An 18,525-nucleotide genomic window follows, 5' to 3' on the forward strand; every position below is an offset into this window, starting at 1 on the left:
TAATTTACTTATATATCATATGAAACTATCATTAATCTCTCACCACCCGGGGACTGTGGTCGACGATAAATCTCAACGATTTCCAGAAAGAACTCAGGCATAAATCGCTCTAAAACCAGGAGATAACCTTCGAATTCTTCATTAAAGACAACGGCCAAGGAGCTGTCGATGTGCTTGACCGCTTGTGCAAAGGTCCAACTGCTTGGCTGTCTATGAAGTAGACAAGTCAAATAATAATAATTGATTTCATTAAAATTTGATTACCAAACGGTTGTTTTGAAATTTACAACTGACACACAAAACGGTTACTCACGTACGCATTTTTGACAACCAATAAAATAAATAGTTGCCAAAATATACCTTTGAATACTTTCCTATTACAATAGGAGACTTTGAGATGCTTAGTGCCAACAAACATACCGATCCTTTTTACCAGTTTTGAGTACGCGCAATACCTTGGAAAAGAACCGGTATGTCTGCCGCCATTAGCGTCTCAAAGTTTCGACCGATAAGGGATGGTATTTCTTATTCCACATTAGCAGATTCTTTTCTTCTCGGACTTTATCCCTCAGTCCTTACAAAAGTGTCTTACTTGCATCGAGGGTCCTCGCCACAAAAACACGTCAGAATGGAGAACAGTCGATGATACTCCGTGCAAAACGGGATGTCTCGAAGAACACACTCACTTAAAGTCTTCAAATCCTCAAAATAAACAAATGTATTTGATAAATTGGAAAATTCTCGGGCAGAGGTGATGATTCCAGCTTTGAAATATCGAAGATAACTTTGTAAATCATTCAGCAGCTCCAAGACGAACACAAAATCATCTCAGACCTGTCAGTGTTCATTTATACAATCTTTGAAAATCTCAAGATCGGGAATATTAAATGAATCAACTCTTATTACTGTAAAGAAATCGAACTCGGTTCGAATCAAAGAAGTTGCAACTTTGAGAAATAAGCCCACACACAGCCTCGTACGATTCACGGACTTTTTGTTACAAGACGGCAGTTTTTCCAGCTTTTTTTTTTACCGGGATTGTGCTGTTCTCTGTGTTTTTCATCATCTCCTTGCGCTTTTGTAAAGTGTAGCTGGCTGTGTGGTTTCCAACATCCCCGTGCAGACTAAAGTAGAAGTTGGATGTAAATCTAGCAATGGGATCGCGGACCATGCTGATGTAACTTGGTGATTCTTGCCTGGAGGAAAAGGAATGATGGGTAAAATGAGGTCTCCGTTCACATTCTGGTCCAGATTACAAAATCAAAACTTAGAATCCCCTTTCCACTTACTTCCTGAGCGCGCGAAGCCACTAACTCTGGCATGTTGAATAGTTGAAAAAAACATAATTCTACGGTTTCGAGTGTGTGTCCCTCCCCCTGAAAATGGCATTTTACAAATCAACTTTCATCAGAAGAGTTTCTATCATGTATTACACAAGGCATTTTCCTTGGGGATAGATGAACATGCTTGACAGAGAGAATCTTACCACTGGAACTCCATATATCTCATGTGTGCTGCAAACACGTGTCGACCTTGACGATGATTCATGAAATCTCGACGAATAGGTATTTCCTATACAGGAACAAAGAGACAGTTCCATGTTTGTGGCAATTTTTTGTTAGTTCTAATCTTTGCCTCGCGGTGACAAACTTTGTGGCTAATTTTTTGTAAAGTCTAACATTATCGAGCAGGATGTATCGGTGTTTAGACAATTCACACAGGCTTTTAATAAATACCTTAAAATGATTTATTCAACTAAAACAGACTGGAAGAAGCCGACTGGAAATTAGCAACTACAGTCGAATTTATTGTCCAATTTTGAGTAAGATGCCACATATATGTAACTAAGTCATCGAGTTGAAAAGAGATGGAATATCACGTGACTTACCACTTTTGAGTGGTATCCTACCATGTGACTTACCACGTCAGAAAGGAAGTTTTTATAGCCGAACCCTTTCTTCTTGGCTTGTTCTAGGACAAGACTTCCGAGGGTCCGACTTCCTGTCTTAGGTATACGGAGAAAAATGATCTTGGTAGCCTGGAATAATTCAGAACGTACAAATGTGATAATTAACAATTATTGATGAGTTATCCCTTTACAACATTCTAAATTACTTGAACTAAGACGCATACATACTCAAACTAACAATTAGATGATTATCAAAGTGAAAGTGAGTTGACAGAATGAAATGAACGCCTATTTGAATAGTTGACAGGCGCTAATCCACTTGATTGATAATCCACTTGATCGACATGATTCTCTGATTGCGTCAGAGATATTCTGAAATAACTATTTTCCTAGTTCACAATGTACTTACATTTGTCAGCTTTGGTTTGCTGAGAGTTTCCCTGTTTCTGGAATCAACAAACGACCCTGTTGAGGGAGAATTATAAACCAGATATGGTTAAATGATTAAGACAAATTATAAGGCAGGCTACAACAAACTTATACCCGGTATAAGATTTCAGCAAAAAGCAGGAAAACATCAACAACCGACTATTAAGTGAAGTTTGGAAAACAAAATAATGTAACAGAAGATTAGCAGTAGGTATGCATCAGCTAAAGATGCGTCTGAATTATGTTGATGTAGAATTGCATCATTGGAAACGTTGCTGAGGTTTTCTGAGGAGAGTAGCCTACCTTGATGTGGCTGTTTACTGTCGAGGAGGGGTTGGCTGGGCAGTGAATTCGGAGAAATCCCTCCCTGAAGGACAGTATCTTTCTCCACATCATCCTGAACCCAGATTTGCTGTTTGGTTGACCAAAAAACTCTTCCCGATAACGCAAAGACGATGCAGATGAACAAGAAAACAAAGAACAGTACGTGGGTCAGTTTCGGCAGAGATGCTCCTGAAACCGACTCGGTAGACTTTGAGAAGTGGTGTACATAGAAGAAAAAAACACAGGAGACAAAGACAAAGAATTATCAAACTATGTTCAATGTAAATCCATTACCAAAAATATCCACTGGCTATTATCACAGTGTTTGATCTCTACCGTACAATAATGGTGCCAAAATTATTGGATGTAACACCACTGGCGATAATTTGACGCTTTCCTCCAGTGCCGTGTGTGACGCCATGCACCATGCAGTCCTGGTGCCATTCGCCATTGGGAAAAAAAGAAGGGGCGTATTCGACCGTTCTGCCAGACATGTACTGCGCCTTGAAGAGCTGGTCTTCAGTGAATTCAAATACAGAAGATTGGATAAGGTAGTTGGGGAAACTTTGAAACTTTAAGTATCTGAGTTTAGGAGAAGTTACTCGAAAATTGTGACTGTGTATTCATCGTAATTAATCTGTATAAACAGGACAACTATTCAAACAAACTTACCATGTTCACAGCACGTTTGCCTGAGCTCTAATGAACATAACATAAGCCCTACAAGAACTGTCCTTACCGATCGGGTCAGAATTTACTATTGACTCGACTCCCCTTTGCTGGCTTGGAATGAAAACAGAAAATTCAAATATTTATCCACCAATAGTAGCTTGTAGGTCGTTTAAAAAATCTGTTCGGTCGTTAAGTTGTGGAGACGAAGCTTTCATTTCAGAAACTTTATGTGCAGCCGATGGTTGGAGGGTATTCAACTTTTTCTCCGTAGGCAGGTGAAACCAGTAATCTGATTCAGTGACTCACAGGTGAGAAAAGTTGTACAAGACAGGCACTGGGATCGACTCTTACCCTTAAACATTACCAAACCATGAATTAGCAAAGATGAATGTTCAAAACTCTATAAACCACTCAGTAAAAACTAACCCAAGAAAAACATTAAAAAAAAGAAATACCAAAACAGGACAAAGAAATTACGTTTGTGAGATTCCTGATGTAGGGATCATGTTACATTAAGTTACAAGTCTAGTTATATCAACTAGACAACAGAGATGGCACGAAAAATACATTTCTGCCATTATGATATAGTTTTCCATAGATCAAAGTTATCACGACAGTAGTCACCTTATAACTTATCCAGTCATGCATTCACATTTTCTTCGTGAGTAGGCCTACTAAATTATTCATAAATGGCATTTTCGAGTTAGAGCTGTTTGATTCCATGTTTTCAAAGACACAAAAGTATGCTTTTCGCAAAGTTTATATGACGACTATATCTCAGAAGCTTATTTAAATATTTTGAGTCTTTCTTGTTCACCAAAACCTGGCCGACCCATTTTCACCAACCTCAGTCCCTGTTATACTTTACAGCTCTCGTCTGTTTAACTGTACGCAACGTACTGCATGGACTTCCGTCGGGATTTCTTTGAACGCTGGAATTTGCTTGCTTTATGATGCAAATTATCATCGAGGAGAGAAAGCTCGCAGCATTAAAAGACCACATGTGACAACCAAAGACTTTAATGAGCGGAATTCCTACGAACGAGGGTGTGTGTCTATGTAACTATGGAGGAACAAATACCAACCTTTACAGTATCCCCCCCCCGAAAAGGTTTGACCCCCGATACACAAACCTAATGACGCTGGTTTAAAAACATTCGAAGTATTTTCTAAGAAAAGGTTTGAATATTTTCCTTCGTATATCTAAGTGTGCGTTTTTAGACTGCGTGGCAGTTAATTTCTCACTATACGGAGAAACTAGTGATGTCCATGTATGGAATTCGCCCTTAACGTTTTTTCGTTCTGTGTAGTCAATATGTCTAACGTTAGTCGTGAACTTTAAAGTGAAATTGTCAAGAACGCCAGCCAGCGAAGGCTAAGAGCAAATGGCGCCCGAATTTTGAGAGGGAGTACGGCAACCACAACAGCGTTAGTGACAGCTTCCATATTTTAGCTAAAGACTAAAAATCTCGAAACAAATTATGATAACATATAAAACATCTAGTCTATCTTACCTCGGTTCTTTGGTCTTCATAGCTTATTATGCCCTGTACGTGCTGTTAATGGGAAAACTGAGAGCGACATTGGTCTGCCCAGCCAAGCGTGGCGTTTACAGGGATTTGTCCAAATGACACAAAGAGGCACGTGTATCATGCGTGAACGTCAAGAACCAGTGATAATGAGACATGATAGTACCAGACTACTGTCCAAAGATCGTATAGCGCCAGCGCTATACGATCTTTGCTATTGTCTACCAACAGTTTGACATAAAAACCACTCGATCTTTTGATTGGTCTGTAAAACCTTTATGTGTATGTACATCTGTTGATGCAACAATCGAATTTTAATATTGTGCTCACAACATTCGATATTTGTGAGCGTTGAGCAGCGAAATTTAATCCGGGTCGGGCATAATGAATCCCGAAGTGGGCCTTACGTGATACGCATGACTAAATAGTATAAATATTCATGAGGTTGTTTCAGAATGGAAGACCGCGTTCGATCCGGCAAAGACAACAGCGTCCCACCCAATAATATGCCAAAATGTATTCCCTTCTGCACAATTACTTTCTAACCCTTTTTTGCGACTAAATTCTTTAAGATAGTATTGATTGAAGGCAGCCGATCTAGTAAACAACCTTCCAGCTTGCTCCTTATTTTGTTTTTGCCATTTTAAATGCTGACGATCATGTGATGACAGGAACATTTTCGATGGATGACGATGACACAGCAAGAATTCGAATCCAATACATAATTGGTAGGCCTATAGGAAGAAGGTGGATGTTTCTTTTTCAGCAACACACACACAACGCTAAATCTGTTTCACAAGTAATTTTATTTTGTTCTCGAGATATTACATTATTACTACTAACCCTTACGAACGTAAAGTTCTTTTGAAGTCGATTTGTTCTTAAGAATAATGTGACTTGATTGCTCTTGGGAATTCAAATCTACTTTTTGATCTATGGCAATTATGGAAAATACGACGCTGTGTAATTTTGTTCACAATTAAAATGAAGAAGCGAAGGATATAGCTACAAATTGGACTATGAAGGATTTTGTTTCTTAACTTTTCGACGTACCGTTCGATGCGACACTCGAACGAAAGAGTTGTGTAATGTGATCTGACTGGCAACCATGGTCAGCGTTTAAAATCGAGTGGTCAAAACGATCTGTCTCCTTTGGTATTCGTAGTCTGAGTGGTTGCCTTGATTAATGAATAAATCAAGTCTTTTTGACACAAAGACGCACCTCTGGTACAAATATAAGCAGATCTTTACTGAATGAGCTGTGAGTTTTCAAAATGCTGATCATTGCTAAAAAGAAATGTTCTAGATTAAAAACGGTAATATTCTATTATCAAAACACCCAACATTCCCTGCACTTCGTTTAATATACTTTTACACTACAATGAAATGGTTTACTGAATACTGGATGTCAGTTTCTACAGGAATCGATATTGGGAACACTGTATAGGGAGGCAAGCTCCCTGCATGAACATGTGAAGAGTGATCTTAGTACTCTTCAACATCTTCGTCATCTTCTCCGTCACCCGAGTCGACGCCAACCTCCTCGTAATCCTTCTCCAAGGCTGCCAGATCTTCACGAGCCTCAGAGAACTCGCCCTCCTCCATACCCTCTCCCACGTACCAGTGGACGAAGGCACGCTTGGCGTACATCAGATCGAACTTGTGATCCAGACGAGCCCAAGCCTCAGCGATGGCCGTGGTGTTGCTCAGCATGCAGACGGCACGCTGCACCTTGGCAAGATCACCGCCAGGTACGACGGTGGGCGGCTGGTAGTTGATGCCCACCTTGAAGCCAGTTGGACACCAATCGACAAACTGGATTGAGCGCTTGGTCTTAATTTGTGCTATGGCTGCGTTGACATCCTTGGGGACGACATCACCTCGGAAGAGCAGACAGCAGGCCATGTACTTGCCGTGACGAGGATCGCACTTCACCATCTGGTTGGCCGGCTCAAAGCAGGAATTAGTGATCTCTGAAACAGTCAGCTGCTCATGGTAGGCCTTCTCGGCTGAAACGACAGGTGCGTAGGTTGCCAATGGGAAGTGGATACGTGGGTAGGGCACCAGGTTGGTCTGGAATTCGGTCAGGTCGACGTTCAGAGCGCCGTCAAAAACGCAATGACGCAGTAATGGATGACACAATCTGAGCGATTAAACGGTTGAGGTTGGTGTAAGTCGGACGCTCAATGTCGAGGTTGCGTCGACAGATGTCGTAGATGGCCTCATTGTCGACCATGAAGGCACAGTCAGTGTGCTCTAAGGTAGTGTGGGTGGTCAGGATGGAGTTGTAGGGCTCTACTACGGCAGAGGCAATTTGGGGAGCCGGGTAGACTGCAAACTCCAGTTTGGACTTCTTGCCGTAGTCGACGGAGAGACGCTCCATCAACAGGGATGTGAAGCCAGAGCCGGTGCCTCCACCGAAGCTGTGAAAGACAAGAAAACCCTGTAGACCCGTGCACTGGTCAGCCTGTACATTTAAAGGTAAGAAGGTGCAAAATAGTCAAAGAGATAAAACCGATTGGATACAGAAAGAAACACAGGTGTGCTTGTAAACATGTACTTGCAATAAACAGAAAAATAGCAGGAAATAAATTGGAGGGAATTCCCCTCACCAATTTGCGGATCCTGTCGAGTACCGTATCCACATGTTCCTTGCCAACGGTGTAGTGACCCCTGGCGTAGTTGTTGGCGGCATCTTCCTTGCCTGTGATCAGCTGCTCAGGGTGGAAAAGCTGGCGGTAGGCGCCGGTACGAACTTCATCTGTAATTAGGAAGGAAAACAACTACATGTATTTCGAAATAAACGTTACCTGGTATTCTGAACGGTGCTATTAAACCTAGGCACACATAGGTATTGAAGATATAGGTGATTATATTACCGACAACGGTAGGTTCGAGATCGACGAAGACAGCGCGAGGGACATGCTTGCCAGCACCGGTCTCGCTGAAGAAGGTATTGAAGGAGTCGTCACCACCTCCGATGGTCTTGTCACTGGGCATCTGACCATCAGGTTGGATGCCGTGCTCCAGGCAGTACAGCTCCCAGCAGGCGTTGCCAATCTGGACACCAGCTTGGCCGACGTGGATAGAGATACATTCACGCTACAGTAAAACCAAAGTGAAATCATCACCATCGATAAAACAAGAAATTCTAATACTGCATATAGGCCTATACACTGAAGTAATATCTTCTCTTCCAACTTCGAATGAACGATCTTCTCATAAGACTTATACCCAACGCCTTTACACAGGAAATGTCCTATAAACAGTAAATCATACTGTTTTCTGATTGGAACTTTCTGCTTGCGATTAATATTCGAAATCTTGGAAAATTTTTATTTGGCACTGCATTTCCACTAGAAGAGGTACGATGTTTTGTTTTCAGGTGGCCATGTTTCCCCGGTAGGAAATGAGATTTAACCAGAGCGCAGGCCGCGTGACTCATCGGGCGGTCTCTGTGCCTCCCGGGCCCCTTGCTAAGACCAAGCCATGCGCGTTGAAGATACGGGGCGGTGTAATTCCTCGTTGGACCCGTATCCCTACGTAAGGCACCACGGAGGGTAATATTTTATGATGATACGGAAATGTAGTCTTGTTATTTACAGTGCACGGACAACAAACCAGCACAATACGGTCTTATTTCGTCATGTCGAGTTGTTTATGTAGGGCAAGCTATTAACGGGGAGATATGTGCGGGCATGACATCAAATCAACTTAATGCATCACTCAACGGTCATATTGATCACATCCTGGAATCGAAGAATATTGATATTGCAAGGAGGAGTCCTATGTTTTCACTTTAACTCGAAACTGCAGTACATGTACATCGGCTTAGAGTGGTTGCAGTGTTTATTTCTGTTTGGCGAAGCTATGGGATATCCTGCAAAATATTGAAAATCTAAATGTGCTATCCACTGCTTCCAAAAAATTCCAACCTTGTTAAAAACCCTTACATTCCTAATGAGTGGCATCTGCGTCTTTTACTGTCTCAAGATCTTGCTTATGATCTCCTCTACCCATCAAACCTATCGTTTTTTTTGTCCCAAAGACGCTCTCTGATTTCCTAGATACATTAAGCATGGTTCAGCCGAAAACTGTATTTGATTATGTAGTCAATTGACCAAACGCAATTTAGTGGAGTCGTACGAGCTTGAAGCGGGCCCAGTAAATTGCTCGAGATGACATTATGCCAAGGAGTAAAAGTTTAGGCCTAAGTGAATTACATCTCTTCGCTATCAGAAAGGCCGTTTGTTAAATCAAATTAGTCCTTGAACTCCATGCATTTTGCTTGTTTCGTTTAAACGATCGAATAATTTTTTGCAATCTAACTTCTCCCCTAACATAATGATCGTCAGTGCGTATACTAGGTTCACTGCGCAAAGAAACCGGCTGTTTGACACGAGGCCAATCCATACTTTTTAGGCAAAAACATCATACTGGGAAAAATTCGTTCATTTAGACCCACATACTGTAACTATTCTAATGAAAATATTTTCTAAAAATGTGTTGATAACGATGCAAGAACACAGGTGTAATGTCATGATTCCCTTTGCTTTCCGTCTCTCATTATTTACGGGGAATATCTTCGGCATACCGAGCAATATTTCTTGATGAAAGCCACTGTAAAATACATTGCCGAAGCAGAATTTCAATAATTCCTTTAATCACAAAGAAATACTGACACGGAAATTAAAGTCCGGCCGCGTTCAGTGATGTTGATAGAACACCTTTTATAAATCAATAGCTGTGCGATCAAACAACGTTTACAAGTAAACTTAATAACTACATTCAGTCATATTCCAATTGTGGAAAAATTTAAGGAAAGACAAAAAAATTTTATTGTCTTTATTCCCAGATAATCAAGAAAGCTATCGTTATTATTCGGCTGAATTTCTCGTCCCTTTCCTAAGACACTTTTGAGTGCCCTTCCACCCTAATCTCAAGACTTCAAGAGAATAATTACTAGTTTTTGTTTTCTTGCTCTAACAAACTGGCTAAGAATAAACGGAACGTAACACAAAACATTTCAAATAAAAATGATTGGACCTTGAATTGCACTCGTAATAATATTGAGCTTACCATTTTGAACAGCAAATCAAGCCTTGAAGTCTCGAAGGTACAGGGGAAGAATGGAGACCTAGAACTCTGACAAGGATTTTGACGAAGGGAAATGTTTTTCTCCGAGATCTAAGCGTCTTAATCCAACTGTGATGGCTGGCTAGGACACTCTACAAACCTAACGGTTGCGACTCGCCAAGTGCCTCTCGTCAAGATGTTGCCGTCAATTTGCGCACAACCGGGCAGCCCCACGAAGGAGAGACCCTCCCTTGCATTAAATCGACACCCCTAATTGCAAAGGTATTTCGATTACTACGACGCTTGCGGGTCAATTTTGTCGTGTCACGGTTATAAGTGGTAGGCCACGCGGAAAACACACAATTTGGTATTCCCGAGGGAATTCTCATGGCTTGTTTTATTCATGACCTGCACTTTTACGACAGGGGATCCCATCTTTATTGTTTTACGAACATGGTTGCATTACACTTTTTTACAGCAAATGTTTTTAATGGGATTACCCTGGTGATAAGTAATGTAGCTTATGCGACTCCCATGATGTAATATTAATTTTCACTTATTATCATAATAAAATACATTTATATGCCTCAGAAACTTGTAACATAATGTAAGATGTGATATTGAGTTTTTCCTTGGATATAAGTGTTAAATACTCTTGGACTTTGGTGTCTAACCATGATTATTTATTCGCTGTTCATCAGGTCTTTGCAAAGAAGCGGCAGCAGACCTGGTTTTGTAACGTACACGTCACGGGGAAATCTACAGACTTCCTAACGACACGCCCACTCGGGGAAGGAAAATTTACGACGTACGGAATACATGTCATTTCGCCGAATAATGTGAATATTACATGGTATATAAAGACAGGTTCGACAAGAAACTGACTCTGGGCGCACAGGTGTCACTTTTCATGGAAGTGTTCATTTCTTGGAGCATTCCATTTCAGACCGGGGATTTCATTCTGCTTCATGAACGACAAGGCAAAATTCAGGCATGATAACTATCGGTTTATATATCAATATGGACCTGGGTTATATTCTCTCGCGACGTGGACGTGTTACGGTGGATCAACTTTATTCCAGACAAGCACAGTAGAGTGTTATATGATGAAAATCTCCTGGTAAGGTGTGATTTTCAGGAGGCGAGGGTTTATATGTTCCCCCCACAAGAGTAGAACATTCCAGCAAGGGTTATTGTGCTTATTTTTTTTTTTATTATCCCAAACTGGTTAGATACAGGTGTATCACCTATGTTACAAGAAGAGTGTTTACATTCTGAATGCCAGTTGTTAAAACTTGCGTCGAGGCTTGGGACAATAAATATCCCTTAACATGTCTGTGCCCAAGTAACATAATTTTATTTTTACAGTTCCCAAGGTTGCGGACATGGAGAATTATGCGTCCCCGGATGGTGTTTTATGGAACAATTATCGAGTCGAGGAGCACTTCCGACCATAATTTGCATAAAGGGGACAAAAATAAATGATATTCACCTGGCTTGAACTATGGCCAGTGACAACTGTTCGCTGGATCCAAATTACAGAACAAAGATACTGAAGTCTAAGACTCATTTCAAGTCCCTATTAACGAACATTGATTATCTTGAAACAAGTAACAGCGCTCTTTTAGGGTTAATTTACATTAAGAATATTTGACCTGATGAAAAGGGCATTCTTTGTACATGCTCCAGTTGTTTTTTTTTTTTAAGAGCATGTTGTTATTCTTATATCAATTTCATTAATTCGTTAATTGACTGAACCCAGCACCAACAAAAGGTGGCATATGCTGCGTATGCTTCTAATAATACTGGTATCGGAAACTACACCATAAAACAACTAAATTACGTACAACTCTCATAAAAATTATGCCTTTCTAAAAAATAACCACATAAACCACGTTGAATAAATGTCTGTCACTCGTTAAAGTATTAATATAAAATAGACAAATTAAATACATTGCATCTTCTAAAACTACAGGACTTTGAAATGGTGGATGAATATTTTTAGAGAATTAAACCCGATCATTACTGTGCGGTCGGAGAACTGCCTATGTTATTGAAAATGCATTATCCTGCAAAGCTCTGCTCACAAATGGATTTTAAATGAGATATGGTGTTGAGGTCGAGCAAGGATAAAAATAACAACACACATGAGGGGCGCCCTCATTGCTCACACCGAAGGTTTTATTCTTCTTTTTAAATTTCAGAGGCTTGGAGTTGGCATGTGTCAACAGAGGGCGGTTACCGCCCATCCAGAGTTTTTGATTGTATTGGAATGCGAACGCAGATTAAAGTGGGCGGTCTGTTATAGCGAGTCCACTTTGCTTGAAAAAAACATATAAAATTTACGCAGCGGTCTTCTCCTATTGCTCCAATTGTCATGGTTTTGGTTCGCAAGCAACCGTCATCACCGAAAATACTATATAATCACTCTGGTTTTAATCTTAAAGCATGCAGTTTTTCATACCAATCCTTGCTTCTCGTCACACATTCCACAACCTCTGGAGGCAAATCCGAGATTTTATACTCTTTCTTGTCGCTCACAAACCCCTTACTTTCCATTGCCTTGGTGTAGAACCCACCCCTTTCCTCTCCCCAGGTGAAGAACTTGGAACAGTGCCATCTCTGGTCCAATTCATCCTTGGAATGCCCAGAGGAGCCGAAAGACAGCATCTTATCTTTGAACGGGATGCCCACAGCTAGGCAGTACCGACGCAAGGTGGCCTCGGGGTGGTCCGTCAAATCATCGGCGTCGATTATTACCGGTGCCTGGTTCAACACAGTCCTCGTGTACTCCATCAGATCAAAGCTGGCCTTATAAACAGAGGTTTGGCTAGCGTAGCTTTCCAGATCACCAGGCAAATCACCTCCATTGCGGAGCTCTATCTTGTCACCCAGAAGTTGCCTAATTCGTCTATGGTACGCCACCCAAACTTTGACAGGATCCCGAACTATGAAGGTGTGCCGATATCCCTTAGGCAGCATGTCGTACTTGCCTTCCACGGCGTAAGCCATGTCTTTAGCGAACACTATGGACGCTTGGTAATGGTCTTCTCTCTCCAGCAACTTCTGGGTGTACTCGTAGGTCTGCCAGTCGTTAAGCAGTTCGGCAGACCGCATTTGGTCGGGCCAAGAGATGCGTCGTTCCGGTCCAAAACTGTGGCAGTTGTCGTAGGGTTCCATAAATATTTCGGTGTCGCCTCTCGCGTTCATACAGCGTGTGAACACGGTGGATAGGCACATGGGAACACCCCAAAGGATGATACGAGTTGTCATGGTAACTCCTAGTCACAAAAAAGTAGAGGATTAGAACATTACTTAATCAAACACAGCTTGCATAGTTTCGTCTTACAAACGGGGAACAAATGCCAACAATTTGTTATTCTGCTGAGGTTGAATCATAATGAGCAGTATGTGGACAGGTTGAGTTTTTATATCACGAAGACTGTACTCGACCTGTATCTTCCAATTTTGAGGTGGGATCAATTTATCAACCTCAAACTGAATAGCTGGACATTGTGTCCGCAGTTGTGATTTTAAGTTGATGGCCAATTACAAAATAAATAAATAAACCTCCCATTCAAATTGAAGACCACTTGTCCAAACTATAATTGCATCCGGTCATGGGAGAGCTTTATCTTGGATATCCCATCATAATTGTGTTGTTATTCCTGCCAATAATTATGACACAAGACTGACAGTTACTACAACAATACGCGAAGGTCGTGGTGGTTTGGTAAAGTCGTGAACTCAGGAATGCTCAAGGACAACTTGGCATAACTGATGCCGTGCCTACGACGGTTAGAGAGGGTAGGAAACTAACCAGGAATACTGGCAGTGCACAGCGCGGAAACTACAAGTCTATTATTTTCAGAGATCTTTTGTTCAACCGGCGTCAGAGTGCTTTGGATTGGTGGGACAGCGGTGAGAGCAGCGGAAAATTGCATAATTCAGGCCCATCCCGAAGGAGGAGGGTGGGAAGCCAAAGGGCCAGACTCCACCCCCCCCACGTGAGTAGCTGAGCCCCATCGGCATAAACCATAAGCATCAAAATGATCTATTGTTCTTATAATGTACCCCCAGCTGGTACTGTGCCACACCCTTATGTCTGACGCTATAGCGACGGGGCTAGCGTAATTACCGCACGACTGAAAGTTCAAGGTTATATTTTTTTATTTTCTATGGGAAACAATTAATCAATACTGCTGGGGTAAACAAATTAAATGAACGATCGATATCAACCGGTGACCTCTATATAGGCCTATGTACGGAAAACAAAACCAGGCTACTTCATCTTTTCATAGACCTGTGAATAACTCGACTCGGAAAATTTCAAACGATTTCTCAGTCGAATTCTATTTAGTTGTAATAATTTAATATTCACTTACATCCTCAGTTTGCGCACAATTTCGATTTACACTACTGAAAGGGAGTGAAAGTGTTCCTAGTTTCAGCTTCAGAGGGGGTTTACCATAAGTTCATGAAGGGCCAAGGGCTGGGGGTTTGGGAGTCTAACAACCCCCCTCCCCCTCGCTCGCTTCTGAGGTTTCTTTTTAGAATAAATATTTATTTTCACATTATGACAGGCCTTTGTATAAAAATAGGTGTTCACAGTGCCAAATGTTCCACTCTTGGGTTTAACAACCCCCTCTCAGTCTCTGGTCAGGCAACGAGCCTGTCATGCCATCAAAGACAACTCGAAATCACAGTCTGAAAAATAAGAACCAGTAACTGTTGCAGCTGGAGACAAAGGGGAAAAGGTCTGAAGACGTGGATCCACTGGGGAGGGGAGGGGGATTCTCAGAGGTGAGAGCGCAGAGGGTGTGGGGACGACATGAGGGAAAGGCCAATTACAGTATCCTGGATTTCAATACAAACCTTAATGTTTGGATGTTCCTTATTTGTGGGGGGGGGAGCGATATAAGCTGAAGGCAGGGGGAAAAGATCGTCTCGTTGAGGGAGATCTAAACAAGACGGATATAGGATTAAGGATGGAGGATTAATTTCGAGTAAATAAGTTCTAATTTACATCACTGTTCTCAAAATCATTTCAAACGATTGGACTTCCTACCTGAATGCGCACCATGCTGTGATCTATGTATAGCTCTGAGCTGGGCAGTAGAATGAATAACATCTTCATCGTCAATGTGAAGTAATTCAAGCCTAATGTGACAACTTACCCTTAAAGGACTATGTTGTGGCATGGACTGGAGAATCACCGCTTGTGGCTGCTTCAACGAACTTGCGTAGCCGGCAGTCGACAACAGAACACGAATCTACCCGTAGAGTCTCCACAGACCCGCAGTTTACGTAGGAACGTTTGCCAACAGCTATGGTGCTTTGGTCTGAATTCGTCAATAATACACTGATCGTCATCGATCATAATGCGGAATTAATTTCCATTATCTTCACCGCTACTCGAACTTACTGTAGGCCTGTCTCTGATGCATGTGCACAACTTTTCCACAGCCCAAAGCAGGCGCGTACGCTAAGTCGGCCGTGCGGGTAATAGGACCTACTCAACCCTTCAATCAAACGGGATCAGAATATTTCAGTCACGCCCCAGGGCAAGAACCCGTCAGTTGCCGCCAATAGGATCATCAAGCATCCACTAATCGTTCTTTCATTGGCGAGTTGTGCGTACCAGAACTGAATATGTAAATGACAATAGTCCTATATAATGTCAAACTTTATCCCGTTTAAGAATTTAAAGACTTTAAAGGTCAAAAACTTTTTTCTTATACATATTATGAAAACTGCCCGCCATCCTGTGCTGGTGAATACGATTTGAAAAGAGCACATTTTAAACATGTAAAAATGTTCTGCGTTTCTCCTGAAATGACAGGGCTGTTGTTCTAATGTCATTTCAAGGAAACTCTGTTCATTTTAGGGCATGTGGACCAAAATGGGCTTTTTGTAATTACTCCTGAGAAAATGCTTGCCTGTCCTCCGTCGCTAAAACAATAAATCGGCAAAGAAAAAGGAGTAACCTGTCCACAACAGTGTGAATCATATCACACTTTTGCTCATAAATAATACAATTTTTAGTGTAGAAATAACAAGAAACCGAACTGCCCTTAAAATGGCCGTAGAATCATTCAAATTTAGTCATAAATTAGCTCTCAGCTTAAGTAATGAGTTTTGCTGTGCGCACTGACCTTTACTTAATAAAAAAAATGACAAGAACACTGCAATTTTCAATCACGATAATTACCACTATCTGCCAGGAATTCTGTTGACTTCCCACACGCCCCCACGAACACACGTTTTGACCTTCCTCACAACTTTTAGCTCAAACCTAACCTCCGGCAGGATTAGAATTTCCCTAATGCCTAAGTGTTTCCTCGCCTAATTTATGACATTGGCTTGCATTTGGTGACACTTAAAATATGAGAAAATACAGGGGGGAAGGGGGTTGGTTGGACGAACCTCAAAGGCAAAACACAGCCAACACCTCAAAGGTTCCAAACGCACTCCAAACCCTATTGTGTCAATTCTATTCAGCGCTTCGACTTGGTTTGCAAATGTCTGTAAAAGATATCGATGGCCCACGGAACTACTGTAAAGCAAATGCCGAGTTCGCGTTCGTTATTTAGGCAACACAATTGGTCTCTGAAGACCATTATTCATTTCAAATACGTTGTGGGTTTTTTTTTCCACTTGGACATACAAATATTAGGCCACAAGAACCAAGACAACAGAACGAACTCTGCCATGTCGGCCAAGTTGTGGGTTTTCATTTATCTCTTCACTTTTAAAGAGAAAATTGTGTCCTAGAAAACCCAGGTTTACGAAATGATTAATGAGACAAAGATACAGTGAAAAGAAATATTTATGGGTTCTCAAAAAGAAATGATGTCTTTTGAAAAAACTAATACATAGAGCTGGCATAGACTAAGACCTTAATCCATCTTTGTTTCCGAGTGACAACTTTCAAATACACTTGTACAATGAAATCTTATGTGGCTCACCGAATGAATACTTGTCGTCAAAGTTACCGCATGTCAGCGTCATGATTTTTCTTGGCAAGGTTTGCATACTGAAAGAAATTCAGTAAGATGAAAAACGCAAACTTATTCGTGGTTTGATTTATACTGAAATTCCCGAGCCAATAGAATGCAACCTAACCGTTATCGACGATCCCACTTTTTACAACAATAAATGACGTTTCAGGTCCAGGTGGTGTCGATATTGTATCAAAATGAGACCAGGTGAAAGTGCGAAATACGATTTATGCTTAAAATCGCCATGTACCTTTCCTGCACCAGCCCAAACAGGAAACCAAACCGGGTAAAACGCTTACACCCAGTAACTACCCTTCCATTGCGACATAAAGTGCTTCCAAGGTGTCGATTCTGTGTTGGTCTGACTTTTACAGTGCCGCCACAGAGTCGATATTCGTCAGGCATTTTCAAAAACAAAACAAACATTTGTTTACCATAAACAGTTTTGTGAATTCCATATAATTTCTCAAGACTATGAAAATCACCAATGTCTTTGTAAAGTCCAAGTTAGTGAATAACAACATATACTGGAATTCATCCTTCGGAACTTTTACAATTGGAATGAATTGAAGTTATCTACAAATATGAGACAAAAGGTTGAAAAAATGCTTCAATTTGAACTTTAAAACCTTCAAAGCTGCAATGGTGCACGAAATAAGCTGTGAATCTTTAGATGTTAAAGGGTTAATTATTGTATGGAATTGGATGTATGGAATTTATTGTATGGAATTGCTCCTGGCGTAACGTAACGATTCTGCGAGCATTGCTCACTGACTCCCAGGTATAAAAGCTGACAACCTCGGGCATTTCCCAGCGATATCAACGCCGAAAGAAACAAGAGGTAAGAAAACTTCACACATTTCGGCCACTAAAAGGACACTAGGGGCTCTCATAAAGAAATGCTAATTTAAAATTTAAAAGAGTGAACTTGTCTTAATCAGCTTTCAAGACACACAGAAGACCAGATTGTGACCGCTCTTGAACGGTCATTATCCACAAACGAAGCTATTCTAAAGCCTGCAAGAACACGTCAAAGTTGCAAGGAGAGGAAAGTCGGCAGTAATAAAATAATTGTAACCAAGGACTGGGCTATAAAGAATCCTTTTCCAGCTCACATTCATTAACATCACCATGACAATGAAGAAAATACTCCCAGGGACCTTACGGATCATCGATTGAAGTTTCCTTGATTTTTTATGACATAATAGGAGGCGATTCTGAATGCAGTCGCTTTCAAGCCGAAGTGAACAAAATGGCTCCCACTAAGACTCCCCCGCATGCGGGGGACGACAGAAACAAAAGGACAGAAACAGACACAAAATATTGTAAACTCAGACAGATGTGTTTATAATCTATTTAATGATTATAAAAAGCTCAGGGTGATCATTAGTATCAAATCAACGATGCCAATATTGGAGGAGTTTTTCCCCTCAAACAGCGCTGCTTTTGTCTACTTCATCTGTGGGGACTTTAATGAATAGATCAATACAGAAAGGGGAAGTTGAAGTACCTCCGTCCACTCTCCAAATTGACCGTGCTGTCGTGGAAACATTATCAGTACTTAATTGCTGAAACTGAAAACGTC

At 41.2% G+C, this 18,525-nt stretch overlaps 2 protein-coding genes and 1 pseudogene across 4 annotated transcripts; all 3 read right to left on the reverse strand.

The window, feature by feature from the left end:
- Positions 1–43: 43 nt before the first annotated feature.
- Positions 44–5,075, reverse strand: LOC147794993 (uronyl 2-sulfotransferase-like; the record flags this gene model as incomplete). The annotated part of the gene is made up of 8 exons (XM_087132359.1): positions 4,849–5,075; positions 2,642–2,870; positions 2,319–2,374; positions 1,922–2,038; positions 1,487–1,572; positions 1,034–1,196; positions 593–702; positions 44–210 (listed from the first exon to the last, which is right to left on the reverse strand). Coding segments are annotated over exons 5-8 (502 nt in total), but the record flags the coding sequence as incomplete, so codon positions are not given.
- A 575-nt stretch (positions 5,076–5,650) lies between these two features.
- On the reverse strand, positions 5,651–10,204 carry LOC110974513 (tubulin alpha chain-like; annotated as a pseudogene). The gene is made up of 4 exons (XR_015424183.1): positions 9,943–10,204; positions 7,743–7,965; positions 7,476–7,624; positions 5,651–7,330 (listed from the first exon to the last, which is right to left on the reverse strand). The product of XR_015424183.1 is annotated as a tubulin alpha chain-like (transcript).
- A 554-nt stretch (positions 10,205–10,758) lies between these two features.
- Positions 10,759–15,364, reverse strand: LOC110974515 (uncharacterized). Of its 2 annotated transcripts, none has more exons than XM_022226213.2 (2): positions 15,117–15,364; positions 10,759–13,220 (listed from the first exon to the last, which is right to left on the reverse strand). In XM_022226213.2, the coding sequence occupies exon 2, from the start codon at positions 13,210–13,212 to the stop codon at positions 12,364–12,366; it is 849 nt and encodes a 282-aa protein (XP_022081905.1). In that variant the 5' UTR covers positions 13,213–13,220; positions 15,117–15,364; the 3' UTR covers positions 10,759–12,363. The 2 variants fall into 2 exon arrangements, with proteins under 2 accessions (XP_022081905.1, XP_022081906.1); XM_022226214.2 differs by lacking the exon at positions 15,117–15,364 and adding an exon at positions 15,008–15,106.
- Positions 15,365–18,525: the final 3,161 nt, after the last annotated feature.

This window comes from Acanthaster planci, unplaced genomic scaffold, assembly GCF_054643075.1.
Source record: "Acanthaster planci isolate LZ-2023a unplaced genomic scaffold, COTS_SCS Contig227, whole genome shotgun sequence".
Taxonomy (NCBI): Eukaryota; Metazoa; Echinodermata; class Asteroidea; order Valvatida; family Acanthasteridae; genus Acanthaster; species Acanthaster planci.

Coding starts and splice junctions, on each gene's coding strand:
- LOC110974515 (XM_022226213.2), bottom strand. CDS start 13,212: ATGACAACTCGTATCATCCTTTGGGGTGTTCCCATGTGCCTATCCACC.